Genomic DNA, 22,719 nt, shown 5'->3' on the forward strand with positions numbered 1-22,719 from the left:
ATGAAAATGAGACAGAGTCCTCTTTTGTAACACATGTCTGCACATTCCTGATTGATCCACTCTGACGTTCAATCACCTCAGAAGGATGAGTCTGTGTATGGGCTGTAACAAGACTATTTCTGACATCCCACTACACTGCCTGACTGTGACAGCTCTCCATCCACCAGATATGTGTCTGTAACTGCAGTCATCGTATGCTCTGATCACAGAGCAGGGCTTAAACTGCCAGTGTTTCACTAAGCACAGCATGATTAAAGACTGCAATCATGATCCAATTATAAAACGGTATAATAATTGTAAGTCTCTATCATTTTGTGTGTAGCTAAATGGGTTTGACGGTGAGCCGTTTTGGAATGCCTGACTAGACAAGCCATTTCAGAGGCAATCAGAGATTGACACTGGTTTGCAGCTCATCAGAGGCTCATCTGGTTGGTGAACCAGAACAGGACACTGTATTGAGGCACTGACTGAATTATGCATCAGCAACACTGGTCGCAATACTGTAATTATACACGCCATAGCAGAGGGCATTGCTAGATAAAAGGACATTGATGTTGCCCTTTTCACTGTCAGCTAGTCCATAGCTCAACCAACGAAGAACAAAATCTGCATCTTCTACTTAATTTTTACTGCATAACTGTAATATTAGAGTTGTTTGGAGGAACTCAATAACTTTCCATGTAGTTCTATCCATATCTACAGTATGGCCTCGGGATTCTGAAAGCACTGATTCTGAATCTGGGTAATAGGATGAAAGCATGCATTCTACTGAGGCTGTAATTCTGAAGAGACACGATAGATTACACTGCTATCTGAGCTGATGACTTCACTCTACTGTAAAATAATTATACAGCAGTAATCCTCTGAAAGGAGAGGTTCAAAGACCTGGCAGGCATTGGCAGAAGAAGACAGACTAAAGAGACTGGGTTAATATATTTTATATAGGCCCAAGTTACTGTAAATTCATATGATTATCAGCTGGCTGACGTAGCCCAGGCTAGATATTACCAATTAACCAACCAACCAAGAAGCAGTAATTCAAAACATGACCTTTTAGCATCTAGTGCAGTAGTTCCAAAAACCTTTAGCATCTAGCGCAGTTGTTCCAAAAACTGTGTGGGAGGGGTCTTCAGATGGCTTACTCTTGAAATCTCTAATAACAGTTTCTAATTTCAAGGTCATTAGCTGTGTTTCTTAGGTATTGCAAACTTTAGAGAGTTATGGATAACATCAGTCAGAAATGCCTAAATCAACTAGCAGCGAGGTTTATGTCAACAAAATGCTACTAGGCATTTTTTACACACTGCATATGTAAAAAGAGCTTTATAAAATTGATTTGAATGATTATTTATTATGAGAGTAACTTGAAGGCCAAAAACACTCTTTTTATTTAATCACATAACTGTCCCAAAATAGAAAATTAAATTGCTTGATGAACCATGTTTTGATTATGTTAAAATAATTCATAGTGTTAAAGTAGAAGATATCAGAGATTGTAAAGGAATAACAACATACATAATATGGACAATATTTTTAAGCAAGCGGTCCCCATAGGAATAAGGCTATACTTGTGCTATGTCCCTGGCACAAGTTTAAGCAATTCTAGTTTAAGTAATTTATCTTTAAAATTACAAAAAACCCAATACATTTCAGAAATTTCAGGAAATAACCTTAAATGAGCAAAATATTTTCGGGGTCAAGGGTGAGAAAATTGTTTTATGGTTGTGCCTTTAAAAATAGCATGCTCAGGATTAAAATGTATGGACAGCACAAGTGGTCTAGGAACTACAGATCTAGCATTAACATCATTCAACTCCCCAAGTTGTCAACAGACATGGATGCAAGACCAGGAAGACATCCAATGCACTGGTGTATCTATGAGGGACAAGAGCAATGCTTTAATTTTGCAATACTTTTTTTATGTTTGCTAGCTATCAGCTTATACAAACAGAAAGTAGCATTTAGTAGTTGCTTTTTATGAACCCAAAAGATAAACGGCATTTCTATAAAGTAGGGACATACATTGGACATGATTTTATTATTTCAAGTATCTTTCTTTTTTTCTCCAATATCCGGATATTCTAAATTCGTGTTTTTAAAAATGCTTAAAAAGCGATTTATTTGTTCATTTATAACATGATTAATACTAGATAATGCACAAAGTGTTGTTCTCTTACAATGTTGCACTCAATGGCCATTGGCCTACGGGAAAAGTGCAAGCGAGGAGATCGAGGAGAATGAAAGAAAAGCAGTGGTTGCCATTCTGTATCGAATTGGTTGCCATTATTTTATCAACTTGTAACAGTGTATTTCTGGGTTGGAGAGGCATATACAAGCTATCTAGCTAAACTAGCCAGCTAAATGCTATTATTAATTTACTGTGTTCTGAACATCATTCCCAACCACATTCAGACTGAACAACAAACCTTCTTTTGTTTTGTAGTTACTTATAATTTCGTAAATGTATTCCATCTCCCCTTGAATTGGTTAACTGCAAAAACAAAAAGTAGATATGGAGCGTTTCTGTGGGGGAACCACACCACTAGTACCTCTTTGAATGACCAATGTTGGTGAATCAAAGCGTGTAGAACGGTATGTTGGTATGTCATTGTAAAAATTATCGATATGTTAATTGTGGTAAAAAAAAAAGGATTTTTAGGTTTATTTTATTTTTTTATTTGTTTAAAAACGACTACTCACATAAGTACTGAAATACAAATGTAATTGTGAATATTCTATTAATCATACATGCCCTTAGTATGAAGTGGACAAAAAGCTAGAAATAGGATTGATGTTTTAGTCTTTTAACCTAATTGAGAACATTTTTGTGCCTTTCTAATACCGAAACTAAGGAGAAAGTGCTGCCCACACCCTTTTTCCAAAATTAAAATGAAAAACAGAATAGAGAGCGAAAGAGAGAAAGAGAGTCAGTTCCTAGAGCCTTGTCATAGCTGGGTCAGACAGAGCTAGCAGCTTGTCTGTATGACATGAATGTCTAGTGGCCGGAAGGTTATCCTCGTTGGGACTAATTACATTGAGTTCCGGCTTAAAGACGGCAGATTAAGCATTATGCAGACTTCAATAACCAAGGAGTCAGGGGGACACTGTAGCTGAGGGTCAAGCTCCAGAATGCACCAGAATTATTATTTCTTTAAGTAGGCCTAATGCCTCAATGTTGCATACAGCAATGAAGTTAAACGTCTGCAAAACAATCAGTCTCTTGGAGAGCTACCCTCGGAGGATGATGTCAGACAGTCCTTCATCCCTCACCTTCCTGCTTCCTTCCTATCCGGTCTGGAAGACTCATTTAGTGTGTTCCTTTTCTACTTTCCTGTTTGTGTGTGTGTGACTGACTCACTGACTGACTCATTGACTGTGTCTGAGTAGTGATAAAGCAGCATTGCCTTGGTGAAACTGGATACAGGCCCTGTTTCCCCTACATGTAAACCCTTGTTTACTTAAGTTGACTTACACACACACACACACACACACACACACGTGCACACAAAACAGCTTCCAGAATTTCAGGGGAAGACGAAGTGGCAGGAGGGGAGGCCTTCCAAGGTCTACGCCGTCACACAGAACCTTCTAAATCTGTGGTGTGTGTGTGTGTGTGTGTGGCTCTCCCCTAGGGAACCTGTTATGTACAACCCCCCCCCCCCCACACACACACACACACACACACACACACTAAACGTCACCACACACATTAATCTCAATCTGTACCTACTGGTATTCATGCTCACACATTTTCAGTGCAGAGTTGTATTTTTTCACCATCCACCAAAGCATAATATACAGTATTAACAGTGTGTATATTCTCAAAGACAGCTGGGCAATGTGGGCATACATTAAACTGTCTGAGTTTATGCTTTATTTAAGTATATTCCCAGTTGAGATAGTGTTTTATGTGTATGAAAACATCTTAGTCTATTGCAGTGCTGCTGTTTAGTTGTGGACTTCACCTCGTTTCCATGCAAAACTGCACTTCAAATCACTAATGTTTACGTGTCTGCTGGTTCCCACATTTACTTAAGAGTTTTTGCTTGGGTCTGATGGGAGTAATGTTATCTCACTTGCTAAATAGTTACTATACTGGAGGAAAGTGGTGGGTGCGCCTGGTGATTTCACTTAATTCTGATTGAAGATATGCTCAGAGCCAGGAGTATAATTTCCAGAGAAAAAACAGAGAAAATGTATGAGACGAGGCAAATGTATCTGAAAAGTACAGCACTGTTCCTCTTTTTTTCTATGTAAGGAATTTTATTCAAACAAAATCAAAAGTGGTGTGGTAAAATACCAAGCTGTTGTAATATTTGCCCTGTTGAGTTCTTGTTAGCACTTACATTTTTCCATAAATAAAATGTGCCAAAGTGGTTAGTACACAGTAATAAACTGATCGTAAATATTTCTCAGAGACCAGACACCCACCATTCTCTTCTCTCCTCCTTATACTCTTAGGCTGTATGAACGCACTGTGTTGCATTGTAGTTGGAGTTTCTGTGTTCCTTTATCCCTCTTCATCCTGCAAACGTTTTCAGCTGCGATCTTGTAATAACCTTCAAAGAAAAATACACCAGGCTATTGTACTGTGGGAGGCAACAGGTCTGCCCAAGGAGACTGGTCGTACAGAGCCTCGAGGAGCCCCTTATCTTCATTCTCTTACACAACTAGCCAATCGAAAACTAGACTAAACAAATCCCAGTAGATCAGGAGAGGATGCACACAGAGCCCTGCTCCCCAGTCCTAAGTCATTGATCATGTGTTCGTGTAAATACTTTGAGGCCCGGTGTTTGATACTGCTAGCTAGCAGGCAGCCCAGTCTCACAAAAATCACTTGGTTTTAATGATGCAGAGCCTGTGCATTCCAGCAGGCACACTGTCAATTTCTTTAGTACTTCTGTGTGTTTTTACTGTATCCACCTAAAAAAGATGTAAGGTTAGTCTGACAGCCAGCAAACATAGACTAAACCCCCACATCACTCCTAGAGAAACAGATCAAGAGATGGTCAATATGAATGTTCTTCAAAATATATTGACTGTGATTTAGTACACACTGGATCTTTGTGGCAAGAAAGATCTTTTACACACATTTTGTCAGAAAAGCTGCACGTACAAACAAAGACAAATCCACATCCCACTCCCTGGCTTAATTGAGTGGACAACTAACATCAAAAAGCAATCTAACATGTGAACTGTATAAGAAAAGTAATGGCCAACAAACACAAGGTCAAAGTGACTTTTTTTAACATTTTTGTAAAACCAACCTGACAGGTGAAATACACATTCTTAGTGACAAATGACAAAATCAACCTACAATTCACAGTTGTTCATTTCCTACCATGAACATATGACTGGCAAAAGGAACACAGCACATTATTCGGTCAGACCAACACATTTTAGACAAATCTAGTGAACCACTGCTTTTTGTTTGTCAGTCAAACCATAGTAATCTAATGTGTCATGACTTTGTAGCTGACATGCAAAAGAAAATTCATGAATGTGCCAGACAACAGTAATTGGGCTAAGTGCCACTTAAATACTCCCTACACAAAGATAATGGAGCATCATTCTCTTTCTGGCCTCTGTGTAAAGAAATGTGCCCACGCAACACAACCCACACTGCACAGGTAGCCACAAGGTTTTAAACCTAAAGGTGCAACGTTGCAAGACTTCCAGGAACACTTGTGCCGTGTTTCCTCTGGTGCTTTACGCCGGTACCTGGGCTACACCGGGGATTTATGCTAATGTTGGCACCAGACTTTTCTGTTTCCACTATACATTTGGTACCAATGACTTAAGGAGAGGCTCAGGTGGGGAAGGAGGAGTAAACTATCAACGAGATTTGGATTTCCGGTTACGGAAAAAGGCGATATTTTTTCTGGTAGTAAAATAAACAATAACGCCATACTCAGTTTGTTTACAATACACTGTTTGAACTTAAGTAATAAAACGAATTTCTTACTCAAACTCCTGCGACCGGCTCCTTCGCCACCTACAATCGTGACACTGCAACTAAACCAGTTAAATTAGTATTTTGTCAAAACTATGTACCTTAATAATGTGTAATTTTGTCTTGTTATAGGTTCTGCAGGCTACGTCTCAGTCTCAACTCTCCGTTTTTCTATTGAGTCAATGGCATTGTATCACCTTCGGTTGTTGCAACTCTTTCCGTTCCGAGTCTTTGCTTCCCTGTACTGTGGCTTCATTTATCAGGGATCTGTTAGTTGGATCGCCTGAAGCAAACGATACACATCGCCATTGGAATAGAACAACATACCACGTTTTCACACTACGTCACGCGTCAATCTACAAACACCGCCTTAAGTCCTAAAGTCCGGGGCTTGGCACCAGGTGAGAGCTGGGCTACTTGGCCATGGCCTAGTGGCTGACTGGACCTGGCCTGTGTCAGTGGAAACAGAATTAAATCTGGACACCAGTGTTTGGCACCAGAGGAAACACAGCACTGGAGACAGACCAGACCATGGTTTTGGGTGAACAAGTCAGTTCTCATTAAACCTAAATGCAAATTCTAATTTTGAGACAATGTCACAAGTAGCTTAAACTGTCACCGCTACAACCACGTGAATGGGTTTCTTTTTGTTTTGTTGTAAAAAAAACTATTTTCCTCAAAGGAGTGCCTTGGATTTGACAGTCAGGGGAGACACGACTGTGACACTCGAGGATGAGTTTCTGTGCAAGAGCTTTTATTTCAAATGGAAAAGAAGTCTTTTTACCATATGTATAGTCGGTGGTCTGAAATCTGCTGCTGTAGACATCAGCTTATAAAACTACAAATACCAGGGAATATATTGCTGTGTATATTTTTTTTTACCTAAGCCCACTATTAAGGATTCATTTCATTACTCTTAATAAAACAGCCTCACCACATTTCTCTACCTAACAGTTAATTGTAAAATACAACAGACAGTCGTAGACCATGGCTGTTAAATGAGAACAGCACCACTTAATAGGATATATTTAACCACCACATGATACTCAGCAAGTTGTGTCCAATAAGAGGCAAAATTATAGTGTTTATGCAAATTAAAAGACTGTGAATTATACATAGGAGCAATGAAGGGATCATTTTTTTGTCTGCACCGCAAGGCTGTCTGCTCAGACCGGTTTTAAATCTCCAGTAATGTCACTGCTGCACCGCTGACCTCCCCACTGACAATTACATTTAAACAAAAACCCCTAGAGAATGCTGTGTGCCCTACTACTTACATATCTACTGTACGTGTCTCCGGAGAAGAGCGTCTGATAAATGACTAAAATGTAAAATGTTATGTATAAGTTCCACGAGCGTCAAGCCCGCCGCAGTGGCAGCTCCACATAGCTCTGCGGGCAACCCCAATGAAGGGCACTTAAAAAGGCCAGTCGATAAATCAGCTGGGAGAGGACATAATGTCTGAGAGGACTCTATGTTTTTATAATGCCGATCTGGCAGTAAATTATCAGGCTAACACGAGGCCCCTTGCTGCCTCAATCTCCGCCAGGCCGCCTTGACTCCACTCCGAATGTTGGTGGAAACTCCTGCCAAGACCCCACAAAGAGAGGGGAGGAGGGGAGCGGAGGCAGGGGTTAAATAGGGATTTGGGAAGTGGGGAGCCCTGCTTTTTACTTTCCAGTTTCATCTAAAATGTTAAACTGCAGGCCAGCGGAAGAACAGGAGCTCAGCTCCCTCTAGGTTTCATTTTAACCATATGCTCCCGGCCAATTTAACCCCCCAAAAGAGGTGAGCAGAGACAGGGAAGAGAGGAGAAAGAAGTGCTAAAAAGATAGAGGGGAGTGAGAAAGAAAACACTTGTGTGTGTTGGTGTCGGTGGGAGAGAGAGAGAAAGGGAGAATGAGAGTGGAGATTATACTCCAGGTGATAGATAGGATCTGTGATAATTGAGTCAGCTAAACTAAAACACATGAAGCCTGCTCTCTCCCTTAGTGGGTATGAGACAATCAGCCCTGTGTGGCTGGATCACATCTCTGTTATGTCGTATGGCACCGTGGATGTCGACCTGTCAGTGATGGGAAGAAACGACAGGAAATAAAAGCTTACCTTTAATCCTGCTGTTGAGGGAAGACGGGAGGTTGAATGTCAGTAGTGTGGAGGTCAGTTTCTGGGGAATATTAACGTTTTTTTTGGGGGGGTCACCATGGGAGTATGAGACGGTCAACCTAGGATTGATTCAGCAGGTGCGACACAGATCATAGGAGGAGAGGGGACGAGGATCAAAAAGGACAGGAAGACGGGAAAGGGAAGGTTAACAGTAGCGGAAGAGGAGGCAATGAGATGTGCAGCTATTAGCAGTAGTGAGATGCAGCAGAGGAGGAGCTGACAGACAAGAAGAGACCCAAGGTCAGGACATGACTATATTAACATTAACCCTGGTACGTGTGTGTGTGTGTTGGCGTGAACTTTGGGAGCTTTGGCATCAGGTCCTAAATCAACATGAAGAATGAGGTGATGTGACACTAAGTACTGAGGAGCTTAGAGGAGCAACCTGCTAACGAACCGTAAAAAACAAAACAGCAGCCTCTCTATAGAGTAGTCACATTCATTGTCTGTGGAGGTGTGCAAGATATGCTACGGTCACGGTCCAATGAGACAGACAACCTCCATGGAGGAGTCCTCTGTACTCAGGGAGGCGTGACGTCTCAGGGAAACAACTGCCCCCGCGGGATGAAAACACTACAAGCCCCTGATGTGACACCTCCTTTAACAGCTTCCGAAAAATGCTGACCCTTGTCTTTAAGACGGGTCTTGAGGGCTTTTTGCCATTGTGCTGGTCTTGGATTTGCACTGGGCTGTGGTGGGTGGTCCGGCCTGTGGTTGTGATGAATGCCCACGACATCGCTTGGGGGATGGGGGTTTCTCTTAAAGACACACCACCTGAACAGAGGTGGAACATTAGCAGAATGACGCAACAGCATGAGCTACAAGGCAGCTCTAGCACGATCAGATGATTTGCATCAGATACAGTCGAGTGCTCAACTAATAGCTGCACGTCTCCCTCTGAAGTGGCCGTTGCCACAGGAGCATGACAGTGATTCACCAGCGTCAAATTAGAATAGTGGATCACAGCTCTCCCTGTAAGAACCCCCGATCTAGATCGCAATGGCGTTACAGTGGGCGTGCCCGTTTGTGCGTGCGTGCGCGTAGGGTAGCCAGTTCAATGCGGCTCCATCTATTCGCAGAGCCTGGCAGCCAGCATGAAAGGCAGAGTCAAGGGGATTTCTCAGCTGACATTTTGCTGAGGGGAAAGCCATTACCTCTCCAATAAAGAAGGCAGGCTTCTCTACCTGGCCTTTAATACCGTGGAGCTGCATGTCTAAATGAAATAGCAGCAGAGGTTTAAGGACGCCTGCAGCATCTGGGCTACATTACCCTGTGACAAGATTAAGAGGGTTGCTGCGTGTTTTGTGTGTGTCTGTGTCTGTGTGTTTGTGCGCGCTTTAAGGTTCCTAGTTTATTTCGTCACTGTCTAAGCGGGAAACAGGACGACTGTCGATAACTTTATTCATGTACAGCACACCAAGCTAAGACCGTGCCCCTTCAGTGAGCCATTCAGAGACCACTCCACTGAATTCAACAGGACATTTCTGCAGCTATTAGACTAGCGGAATGCACATGTTAAACCATCCACTAGGGGCAGTAAGTGCTTCTGACCTTCTAGGAGGCTGGCATTTAGCAGTTTTTTTTTTCAAATATTTACCCAACCTAAATCCTAAACACAATTACAATCGATCTATGAATGTAACCATTGATTTGTTTCTGTTGTAAATCCTATCCCAAACTTTAACCCCATTGTGTTTTACTGTCCAATTCGCCACCATGCGGAGTCATTAAAACATTAAACCATGGCGAAATGACATAAGCAGCAACATTGCATAATTAAAATGTCAAGCCATGCTGTAATTCTGTTTCCGCCGTTGGGGCAAGGCGAGGCATTTTATTTGAAGATTGAGTTGGCAATGCCCCCGAGAGCTCTGCCGAGCGAGAGACTAAAACATGTTCTTAATGCACAGATAGCAGCTTTGTGTGTGTGTATGCGTACGTGTGAATGTATCTGCGTTCATATGTGTGCATTTATGCGTTGTGTGTCTGTTCGTGTATGCGTGAGAGAGGGGGAGATAGAGAGTCCTTATTGCACACTAGAAAGAGACGTTCCCGACTGCTCACTTTAGCAAAAAACAGTGCCAGGTTAGCAGATTTACTTTCATTTGCCAGCCATATATATTCACAGGCTCAAAAGAGAACATTTGTACCTACTTTTAATTTATTAAGTGATTTCTTGGCTACAGAGCATTATTAACCACTTTGGTGCTCCTGGAGCAACTGAGCACCGCCACAGGCTTAGCTCTGGGATATTAATCTCCCAGTTATTTAACGTTACTGGGATTAGAATGTCGGGAGAACTGCCCTTCCACCCCTTGTGGAAATGAGTTATATTTGTGGAGGCGCTGTGGACGTTAATTAAAACAGGGTCTGAAATTAGACCAGCATCTCCATTAGTTACAGAAGGGGCCTGACAACATGCTGCGCTGCTTTTTAGATGAGAAACAGTGAATCAGCCAAAGTTTCCTATATTTACGAAGGGGGGTGGGGGGTTAAAATGACTTGCTTAAAGAATTGCTTCGCAAAGGACACTAAAAGTAACCGAGGGAAGGACAGACAGAAAGGAGTGGGTAGAAAAGGAGGGACTCCAGGAGAAAGAAAGCGAGGTGAACAGAAAAGGAGAGGGGAAGGGCAGGGTATGATTTAGAGCGAGTTAGTCTCTCTGGGAAACGAAGGAAGGGCTCTGACTATGTTTTGGCACTCTGGGTCAGTGCTGCTGAGGGGCACATGGGTGCTGGCCAGAGAGGGAGTACAAACACACACACACACACACAGAGACTGGGGTCCTTGAGTGTGAGAGGCTTTACAGGGAGAGAGGGCAGGCACTCCAGCCCGCGGGCCGCTGTCCAGGAGTCACCCTGACAGCCAGACCGGCCAGAGAGAACAGATGGGCGAGGATCCCTAGTCTCAGCTGAGCCCTCTGCATATCCTAATGCTCCACAGCAGAGACCACAAAACCCCACAAAGAATCCTCCAAACCGGTGTGTGTCGGAAGTAGCACACCACGCTAGCTTCCACTGGACGTCAACATCACTACACCCTAAGTAACTAACCCACAGCCTCGCTGACCAAAGCTTCTATTAAAGCCACCAAGGTCTTGGCGCTCGGCCTCAGCGGGCCTAAACGTGTCCCCGCCGGGACGGCCGGTCATTGCGCATGCGATGAGGCTATTTCTTTGGTTAGCATGTTTTTTTTTTTTTCCAGGAGCGCGAACGTGCAGATCCGTGATCCAGGTCCAGCACCATCCTTTAGGGAGCAGCGGCGGCATCGACTGAAACCCTTTTACAAACAACCGCAGCAAGACGATCGGCATCCAGTGAACAGGTCAAGACATTAATGGAGCAGAGGTTGTTTAATTAGACAGGCGCCTGGATCCTATCTCGTTAGTGTCAATCACACAGACAGGTAAACACCAGCAAGAAGGAGAATTCAAGAGCCACATAAAAGAGATCCTGAGAGGGACTCTCTTGAAGACAATGTCTCTCTCACTCTTCCTCTGTCTTGCTGTCCCTGTCTCACATTTCTCCATCTGTGTCTTTGTTCTCTCCCTCTCTCGTTATCTGTCTGTTTTTCTTTACCACCCTCTCTCTCTCAGTCTTCTCCATCTCTTTAACAAGGCAGTAAAAACAGTTTGAATGAATCTGAGACAAAAAGATTGCAAGGAGGACTAGAGGATTTGTGGTGGGGAAAATCCCCAACCCCCACCTCCTCTACCAGTGATTTCCATCGAAACAGATGACACAGTGGGAGCTAGGCAGTAGCAGGCACTGTACGACCAGTAGCTGACCCCTAAAACCACCAGAAACATCTACAGGCTATATGTTGTAGGCCACATGACTACACTAGCATAACATATGGACAAAATTAGCATCAGAGCATCAATGCATCAATTAATAGCAAGTGGAGGTCAGTTGATGTGTTCTGGCACAGCGAAGCACTCCTCTTCGTAGTTTTGGTCTAATCATTTCATCCCATGCTGGTTTATCAGAGCACAGTCAATTAACCCAGCTAATGGAGAATAATTCTAAATTAATCCCTTTAAAACACAGCAAAGATCTCTCCTCTGAAGAGCTCTGCTGCTCCGATAGTGAAACTAAGATATACTGCATGATTACCATTCCTTTCCCCACTCATCACCCAACTAAAATGTCTCATAACTCAGTTCTGTACATCATTCGCAATCAATTTCTGTTCATCCTTACAGAACAATTAATTATTCTAGTTCTGGGCTCTCTGTAATGTGTGTGCCTGGTCTATACATTATGTACGTCTTTCAGCGTTTAAACATTTTGTAGCACATTGTTCAGAGCTGTAGGGAGATATATGGATTTTCTGATCAGAAAGTTTGCACATCAAGCATTTCAGATAGATGACACCAAGGCCATGACACCCCTCACACATCGAGTTGCTTGGCAACCACAGTGACTCATGATTCAGACTGGCGATATGCTGGCTGTGAGACAAACTAACACAACAAGTCTACATATAACTGACTGATTAAAGGGTTTCATCTGTAAAAGTGCATTTACCCATAGACATCCTCCGTTCACTATACGAGTATAGTATAGTATTTACAAACAACATTGATATCCCGACACTCAGGATTTCTGTTATAACTGTGTTGTCAAATGATATTTTACCATTTAAGCTGACTGTGAGAACATTCTCAATTACACCAATGGCCTCGGAGCAGTTAGGGTGCCAGATTGTCAATCTTTCAGGTTTAACAGTTTGATCAGATTGGGTTACTGGTCAGTTGCTCTAACCACCAGGTTATCTGTCGCATAGTAACTACTGTAGAATTGCACCGCATGGGTTCTTCTGTCTGGGGATGTAAATGCTGTCCAAAGTACAATACGGGAAGTGGCTGAAAGATCCTATCAGTTTAGTCATTAAACATGAGTACAAAATAAGAATACCACAATGTTCAATATGACCAATGTACAATATTAATTAAAACCCAGACCAACACACTGTCCAGATCTTCTGTTTTACCTCATTTCACTGTGGGAGCCAATGCCTATTGTTCCAAAAACAACAACAGCTATTACTGGGCCAAGCAGGGATCCGCATTGTGAGCAGACGCCCTGGTCGGCTCTCAAACAGTTAATAGGATCATTTACAGCTTTGTGTGTGTGTGTGTTGGGGGGGGGGGTTCTCTCCTTTTTCTGATGTCCATTTCAAAAGACTAGGGTGAAATTTATTGTTCCAAAGGAATGTCAAGCACCATTCCCAATTACAGGATCTGTTAAACTCGGAGGTTCAGGAAATATCGACAGTGGGTCTCACAGGCATTACATTTACACAAAAAATCTAATCTCAACATAAAAATGAATCCAAATGCATTCAATACCCTTTAAAGCGATTACCATTTAGTTTTTTTCAATTTCTTTAGTTTTTTTGTAAATTAGCCATTAGTCTGCGTGAACAACAGGGGCTGAACTAAAACAGTTCAGTTTAAACAAACAGTTCTATCATCAAGGGTTCCACGAATGGTTCTTCTCTCAAAAATGTACTAATGGTTACAAACTACTATCTATTTTCAAAGCTACATATATGAAACGTTATAGAGATATATATATAGAAATATATATATATATGAGACTCTCACAAATGTACACTGAAGTGCCAGAATAACTGGCACAGACGAGCCAATAAAAAGTACATAGCAACCCCACCTAGGCACGTCATTGGTTGCGTCCGCCAGTGCATATATTAAGCGATAGACCTCTGTAGAAGCATCTAGAGCTCCTGCCGCTGTGAGAATGGCAAATTATTATTATTTAAGCGGTTTTCAACACGGTTTCATAGTTGGAGCTCATGAAATGGGTCCCAGCATTTCGGAGGCAGAGGAGAAGTTTGGATTTTCACGTACTACCATTTCAAGGGTATACCGTGAATACAAGAATTCGGGCAAAACATCTAACTTACAACAGCAGTGTGGCCGTAAAAAGACTGTGGAGGAACGTGACCAGTGTCGGCTGGCAAGAATCTTTTCACACCATAGCTCTAGATGCAAATAATGCTGGGACCTCAACAAACATCAGTGTGAGGTCTGTGCAACGTTCCCTCCGGGATATGGGCTTTAGAAGCCGATGCCCAGCTTGAGTACCCATGATGAATACTCGACACACAGCTATGCGCCTCGCCTAGGCTCGGGAACACCTCCACTGGAAACGATTAGCCTGGTCTGACAAAGTCGCGTTTCCAACTGTTTTGGGGAAATGGAAGGATTCATGTGTGGAGAAAACCCCATGAAGCCATGGATCTCCCATGTCAACAGGGCATTGTACAGGCTGGTGGGGGCTCCATGTCAACAGGGCATGGTACAGGTGTGGGGGGGGTGGCTCCATGTCAACAGGGCATTGTACAAGCTGGTGGGGGCTCCATGTCAACAGGGCATTGTACAGGCTGGGGGGGGGGGCTCCATGTCAACAGGGCATTGTACAGGCTGGGGGGGGGGGCTCCATGTCAACAGGGCATTGTACAGGCTCAGGGGGGCTCCATGTCAACAGGGCATTGTACAGGCTGGGGGGGGGGCTCCATGTCAACAGGGCATTGTACAGGCTGGGGGGGGCATGTCAACAGGGCATTGTACAGGCTGGGGGGGGGCTCCATGTCAACAGGGCATTGTACAGGCTGGGGGGGGGGGCATGTCAACAGGGCATTGTACAGGCTGGGGGGGGCTCCATGTCAACAGGACATTGTACAGGCTGGTGGGGGCTCCATGTCAACAGGGCATTGTACAGGCTGCGGGGGGGGGGGGCTCCATGTCAACAGGGCATTGTACAGGCTGGGGGGGGGCATTGTACAGGCTGGGGGGGGGGCATGTCAACAAGGCATTGTACAGGCTGGGGGGGGGGCATGTCAACAGGGCATTGTACAGGCTGGGGGGGGGGGCTCCATGTCAACAGGGCATTGTACAGGCTGGGGGGGCTCCATGTCAACAGGGCATTGTACAGGCGTGGGGGGGGGGGCTCCATGTCAACAGGGCATTGTACAGGCTGGGGGGGGGGGGCTCCATGTCAACAGGGCATTGTACAGGCTGGGGGGGGGGGGGCTCCATGTCAACAGGGCATTGTACAGGCTGGGGGGGGGCATTGTACAGGCTGGGGGGGGGGGCATGTCAACAAGGCATTGTACAGGCTGGGGGGGGGCATGTCAACAGGGCATTGTACAGGCTGGGGGGGGGGGCTCCATGTCAACAGGGCATTGTACAGGCTGGGGGGGCTCCATGTCAACAGGGCATTGTACAGGCTGGGGGGGGGGGGCTCCATGTCAACAGGGCATTGTACAGGCTGGGGGGGGCATGTCAACAGGGCAATGTACAGGCTGGGGGGGGCTCCATGTCAACAGGGCATTGTACAGGCTGGGGGGGGGCATGTCAACAGGGCATTGTACAGGCTGGGGGGGGCTCCATGTCAACAGGACATTGTACAGGCTGGTGGGGGCTCCATGTCAACAGGGCATTGTACAGGCGTGGGGGGGGGGCTCCATGTCAACAGGTCATTGTACAGGCGTGGGGGGGGGGCTCCATGTCAACAGGGCATTGTACAGGCTGGGGGGGGGGCTCCATGTCAACAGGGCATTGTACAGGCTGGGGGGGGGGGGGCTCCATGTCAACAGGGCATTGTACAGGCTGGGGGGGGGCATTGTACAGGCGGGGGGGGGGGGCATGTCAACAAGGCATTGTACAGGCTGGGGGGGGGGCATGTCAACAGGGCATTGTACAGGCTGGGGGGGGGGGCATGTCAACAGGGCATTGTACAGGCTGGGGGGGCTCCATGTCAACAGGGCATTGTACAGGCTGGGGGGCTCCATGTCAACAGGGCATTGTACAGGCTCGGGGGGGCTCCATGTCAACAGGGCACTGTAAAGGTTGGTGGGGGCTCCATGTCAACAGGGCATTGTACAGGCTGGGGGGGGCTCCATGTCAACAGGGCATTGTAAAGGCTGGGGGGGGGGCTCCATGTCAACAGGGCATTGTACAGGCTGGGGGGGGCTCCATGTCAACAGGGCATTGTACAGGCTGGGGGGCGGGCTCCATATCAACAGGGCATTGTACAGGCTGGGGGGCGGGGCTCCATGTCAACAGGGCATTGTACAGGCTGGGGGGCGGGGCTCCATGTCTACAGGGCATTGTACAGGCTGGGGGGCGGGGCTCCATGTCAACAGGGCATTGTACAGGCTGGGGGGCGGGGCTCCATGTCAACAGGGCATTGTAAAGGCTGGGGGGGGGGGCTCCATGTCAACAGGGCATTGTACAGGCTGAGGGGGGCTCCATGTCAACAGGGCATTGTACAGGCTGGGGGGGCGGGCTCCATATCAACAGGGCATTGTACAGGCTGGGGGGCGGGGATCCATGTCAACAGGGCATTGTACAGGCTGGGGGGCGGGGCTCCATGTCTACAGGGCATTGTACAGGCTGGGGGGCGGGGCTCCATGTCTACAGGGCATTGTACAGGCTGGGGGGGGCTCCGTATTGGTATGGGGTTGGTTTAGCTGGCTTTCAGTGGGACTCCTGGTACGTCTACATACGTCTCTGACAGTTGAACGCTGTGTGCATCCTTTCGGACGAGTTACACCCGTTCATGTCCTGCGTTCATTTTGATGGGTTTGGCCTCTTCCAACAGGACAATGCACCGCCACACAAGTCTAGACACGCCACATTATCGTTAGAGGAACATTCATCTGAGTTTGGGGTCTTGCCATTCCCACCTAAGTCACCAGATCTCAATGTTATCAAACACATCTGGGATGCCATGCAATGTGCTTTGGAACACAGGAATCCTACACCTCTGAATATAACAGAATTGTGGACAGCTTTGCAGGAAGTATGGTGTTCATTGTCTACAGACTACTTACGCAAGCTTGTGGAGTCCATGCCCCGTCATATTTCTGCAGTTCTGTGCTCCCACGAGAGGCCTACCAAGTATTAGACTGGTATACCAGTTTTTCTGGCACTTCAGTGTACTATGTGATGCGCAAAAGCCACACTATAGTAGTAAGGTATGGAGTTCTACTATAAAGACCAAGTGGTTCCCTTTGCTTTGTGACACACACTTTGAGGTGTATTTTGAGTCGTGACCCACCATAAGAGTGAAATGGTGACAGGTGGTTGTACTTTCACTACTAGCAATAAAAAGGATATTTTGACCCACTTGGTCCCCTGCCATGACCCATTGCCCAAAGATTGGGAACCACAGACAAAGAAGATCATAGGCGATCTCAGGACAAAATATTTAATCAAGCTCACATGAAGTAGATTCTGTCCCAAACACCAAACTCACAAGATCCAACTACACTGTTATATCACTGACCGGGTGGATCATTAAACAGAGCCAATCACTCCTGAACTTACAAGAATATTATACATTTATTTCTTCTCAGGTTTGTTTGGCAGACCAAATTATTATTGATATTTTGTCAATAACTACTGAATGCAAGTACTTATGTCAACAACAAAAAAATGCAACTGATTTGTGGCTTGGTTGTCTTGAAAATAAATTGTAAAATTATTCAGGATAAATACAGTGTGTGGACAGAGCAAGCAGATAAATTCTTAGGGTTAGGGTTAGGGTTAGAGTTCTTAGTTACATATATTTTGGGACTTAATGGAAATAAATACACACTTATTCACGCAAAAATAAGTACACAATTACCTCGTTAATTTAAACTGGCATACCCCATCAGAATCTAAAATAAATAACAAGTGTTTTCATCAGATTCTTTGCAACCTCAAAAAAAGCAGATTTTAAATATTGACATGTTATACAAATAACACATTTGCTTACATGTTTTGAAAAAATAGCACCAAGCACAGTACTGTAGGCTTGCATAATTATTTAACCTAAATACTAAATATAAGGCCCATCACCTCATCAAACCATTGTACATATTTGAGTTGTCTCTAGTCAACATGTTAGGCAGTTAATTTTTACAGCGTATACAACATTTGTAAGATCAACAATATGTTCTGAAAAACTCTAGCCATCTCTAATCTCAGAACAAGTTTCAGAAGGTAAGACATTCTATTTAATATCCATAACATCCACCACCGTCATGGATGTTACAGACATCACAGTGCTAAAAATTTATACTGACAATGAAAAGAGAGAAACCAATTATAGACCATATAAAACCTGATGAAAGTTAGCAAGAGCAGAGCTAGGGTTTAGCCACACAGGCCACATTTGAAGGGTCCTCATATTATTCAGTTAATTCATTCTAATATTTCCTGAAGTAGCTGGTTTGATAAATGCATTCATGTTTGAAAGGTGGTCAATTATCATCAGGTAGGCAATACCCCAGTCAGATTATTAAGCAAACAGACAGAAAGCATAATGTGCTAACAACCATGACTAAACAAATCAAAAACATGGAGAAATACTGAGGCCTAGGCTACACCTTGTTCTTTGGAAAAGTTATACAGTTATCCAAATAACATAAATCATGCAAGAGCAGGTAAACAGCTGTCTACAACATCTGCAGCAAACAAATCTACATATTTCAATAGGGCAAGCACATGGAACTCAAAAAGTGATTCCAACTTCTCCAATCAACATTAAGTAGTGGACCTGTGAGGTGTCTGTTTCTCAAACTAGACTCTAAAGTATTTGTCCTCTTGCTCAGTTGTGCACCGGGGCCTCCCACAACTCTTTCTATTCTGGTTAGAGACAGTTTGCGCTCTTCTGATCTTCTGAAGGGAGTAATACACAACATTGTATGAGATCTTCAGTTTCTTGGCAATTTCTCCCATGGAATTGCCTTCATTTCTCAGAACAAGAATAGACTGATGAGTTTCAGAAGAAAGTTCTTTGTTTCTGGACATTTTGAGCCTGTAATCCAACCCATGATTGCTGATGATTCAGATACTCAAATAGTCGAAAGGACAGTTTTATAACATCTTTAAAAGTTTTCAGCTGTACTAACATAATTGCAAAAGGGTTTTCTAATGATCAATTAGCCTGTTAAAATTATATACTTGGATTAGCAAACACAACGTGCCATTGGAACACAGGACTGATGGTTGCTGACAATGGGCCTCTGTACACATATGTAGATATTCCATTAAAAATGTATCCGTTTCTAGGTACAATAGTAATTTCCAACATTAACAATGTCTACACTGTATTTCTGATCAATTTGATGTTGTTTTAATGGACACAAATGTTGAAAACAAGGACATTTTTAAGTTTTAAAGTTCAGACCTTTCTAAAAACAAATGACATTATAACTGCCTGACAAGTCCTTTCAACCAATAAAGCCTCAATACTAACATATAGACGGAGCTTAAGGATTGTTATAAACGTGATTTTCTTTTCATATGTCTAACTATATTAGGGGTTAACCTTCCATGGAAATAAGCCCTTAGAATCCGTGCTTGTTCCGGTAAAAGAGTGAAGACAGACAATCTCTATCAAAATAAAAATAAAAAATAAAAATCAGCATTATCATGCAGCGGCTATACTGAAGTTTCAATTGTCATAAGAAACATAGGATGGTGGTAATAGATGTCAAAAGTAGGCTATATGACGACAAAAAGAAAAACTGAGTGAGAGAGAGACCCAAATGCGCTTTCTTTCTATAAAGCATGTCCACCCCAATGCCTCACTTCAAAGAGCGCCATCCCTAATCACTGTCCGACCGCATGGGCTATAGTCCTGCAACAATCCCAAATGAGAACAAGAAAAAGCGGGATGGTACTTTACACAAGCCTGGAAACATGAGTAACAAATAATTTCCGGTCCAATATTTCTGAATTATTGAGTATCCCAAACCGTTTAATTTGTTCGTGGTTTTATTACACTTTCTAAGGTTGATATTAAATTGTGCAGTGGGCAGTAGCCTACCTCTGCCGTTCAGATATGAACACCGTAGCTGTTAGTGTGTTATCTATGCTGTGATCTTGACACTCAGCTTAACTCCAAAACATGCAATGGCCTTCATGTATTATGCGGTATGTTCAACTACCGCACAACAGTAGTTGAAGTGAGGTAGTTTGTTTGAAGGGCACCACTAACCCGTATTCTCCTCATAGCAGCCACGATCTCCACTCTGCTGTTCGGACGCGCCACGTCCAGACTGCCGATGTACTGGTTTGGAACAAAACACAAAGCCAACGATATAAATATTAACACATTAATAACTAGTGTTATTAAAAAGGCTCAACATAGTTCAGCAAAAACCTACATTAACGAGACTAAAGAATACAATATGAGTGAATGGTAAAATAGTGAATAATCTCTAGGCTATGTAAGAAAACAACTCACCTTGGCTTCGAAGTTGATCCCATGTTGAAATGCTTCCTCGTTATGCAATGGAATTCTCAAATCATGGCCATCATCAACTAGATTGTACTTTGTTTTCGCTGGCATGACTACTCAATCCGTCTTCACAATGCACGGAAAGGGGACGAACGTAATTGTTAATCCAAAACAATGCCAAACCGCTCAAATATAACAAAAAATCAGGAGTCCTAAATTCCTTAATTCAAGCGGTCCATCGCAGCTTGTAGCATACAGTCGTCCCAGACCGGAGCGTCACTCTAGTATCCAGTAGAGTAGGAGGTGTTAACTTAGTGTCTACAGATCGCGCAAGTAGGCTGGATTCTCGTTCTAACAGCCTATAGAAACAATCGTCACTAGTCCGCAAATCGACTCACGTCCGAAATAAGTAGCAAAGTGTTACTTTCTTGGACGAGAGCGCACCAACAATACCAGGCCTGCCCGAACAGACAAAAAGCGTTGTTTTCCTAGTCTTGCCGTTTTTCCTACTAGTAAGGCGTTATGACCAGCCTCCTTTCTCTCTCTCGCATGAATTCTCCCGGCAGATCTTGATTGGAGGAATCTGGGAATTCCACCTGTTTTCATTGGAACAGAGTTAAATCATAGAAGAGTAGGAGGGGAGAAACATATGGAGACACGCTTCCAGTTCCAGGAAAGCAGTGAATGTCACCTAGCGCCACAGAGAAAACGAGTAGTAGTTCTTTCAGTTTAACTTCCCTAAATCTACATACAGTGCCATAGTAGCCTACCCTTTTGATTTAGTCACTTCACAGTCTGACTTTAAAACCCTTTTTTGTAAGCAGTTGCTTACATTACCAATGGATTCTTGAAAAATATTATTGACCCCCCCCCCCCCCCCCCCCCCCCACCGAACCTCAACATATCAACTTGTTTTACTTAAATGTTCATAAAACAGTAAATGTAAAGAAACTCTATACAGCCGATTAAAGCATGGTTAATACTATACTTTCGATGGTGACAGTGATTGCATTTCTCCAACACCATCCCTAGCTTTTTGCGGAAACGCGGTTTCTTTTTCTTAGGTTACAATAATAATGTTCAGTTAAGGATGAGCTGTGGTTGTATGGGGAACTTTGTTTAATTTTATGAATTTGCTCATATTTTACCAGGTAAATTGACTGCACATTTTGATTTAAAACCATGCCCAGATCGAGGAGAAAGTGATTAACTGTTTTGCTGAGGGAAATAGACTGTTGTTTCACCTTCCCAGGTCAAGGATTCGATTTAGCAACCTTTCAGTTATTTGTTTCAGTTACCCCAAAACAGCAAAATGTCTTAAAGAACACTGAGCTTTTCAAAAATTGATTTCTTGGTCTTTTACTAATCATTCAATGTAGGGGTGGCAGCTAATCAGAATATATGGGGGATTAGTTTGGAAAAGATTTTTTACATTTTAATAATTCAGCAGACACTTTTATTCAGACTGATTTACAGTATTTACATTAAAAGAATACATTTTCATATTGTTTTACTGCAAAAGAGATCCAGTCATTCAAGTTAATAGAATGTTTGTGTTATTCCATTATATATTACACTCACCTAAAGGATTATTAGGAACACCTGTTCAATTTCTCATTAATGCAATTATCTAATCAACCAATCACATGGCAGTTGCTTCAATGCATTTAGGGGTGTGGTCCTGGTCAAGACAATCTCCTGAACTCCAAACTGAATGTCAGAATGGGAAAGAAAGGTGATTTAAGCAATTTTGAGCGTGGCATGGTTGTTGGTGCCAGACGGGCCGGTCTGAGTATTTCACAATCTGCTCAGTTACTGGGATTTTCACGCACAACCATTTCCAGGGTTTACAAAAAATTGTGTGAAAAGGCAAAAACATCCAGTATGCGGTAGTCCTGTGGGCGAAAATGCCTTGTTGATGCTAGAGGTCAGAGGAGAATGGGCCGACTGATTCAAGCTGATAGAAGAGCAACTTTGACTGCAACAAAGCATTTGTGAAGCCACAACACACACAACCTTGAGGCAGATGGGCTACAACAACAGAAGACCCCAGTGGGTACCACTAATCTCCACTACAAAAAGTAAAAAGAGGCTACAATTTGCACGAGCTCACCAAAATTGGACAGTTGAAGACTGGAAGAATGTTGCCTGGTCTGATGACTCACGATTTCTGTTGAGACATTCAGATGGTAGAGTCAGAATTTGGCATAAACGGAATGAGAACATGGATCCATCATGCCATGTTACCACTGTGCAGGCTGCTGGTGGTGGTGTAATGGTGTGGGGGATGTTTTCTTGGCACACTTTAGGCCCCTTAGTGCCAATTGGGCATCG

General features: G+C 43.6%; 1 protein-coding gene across 2 annotated transcripts in view; it reads right to left on the reverse strand.

Annotated features, from left to right (window-relative positions):
* Positions 1-20,910, reverse strand: part of nos1apa (nitric oxide synthase 1 (neuronal) adaptor protein a) — a 109,148-nt gene extending 88,238 nt beyond the window's left edge. For both annotated transcript variants that reach the window (XM_010872288.3, XM_010872289.3), the window contains exons 1-2: positions 20,392-20,910; positions 20,143-20,214 (exon numbers count right to left, since the gene is read on the reverse strand). In XM_010872288.3, the coding sequence (XP_010870590.1) occupies positions 20,143-20,214; positions 20,392-20,496 (177 nt within the window). In that variant the 5' untranslated portion in view covers positions 20,497-20,910. The remainder of the gene's footprint in view (positions 1-20,142; positions 20,215-20,391) is intronic.
* Between the last annotated feature and the right edge of the window lie 1,809 nt (positions 20,911-22,719).

Source organism: Esox lucius, chromosome 8, assembly GCF_011004845.1.
Source record: "Esox lucius isolate fEsoLuc1 chromosome 8, fEsoLuc1.pri, whole genome shotgun sequence".
NCBI classification, from domain to species: domain Eukaryota; kingdom Metazoa; phylum Chordata; class Actinopteri; order Esociformes; family Esocidae; genus Esox; species Esox lucius.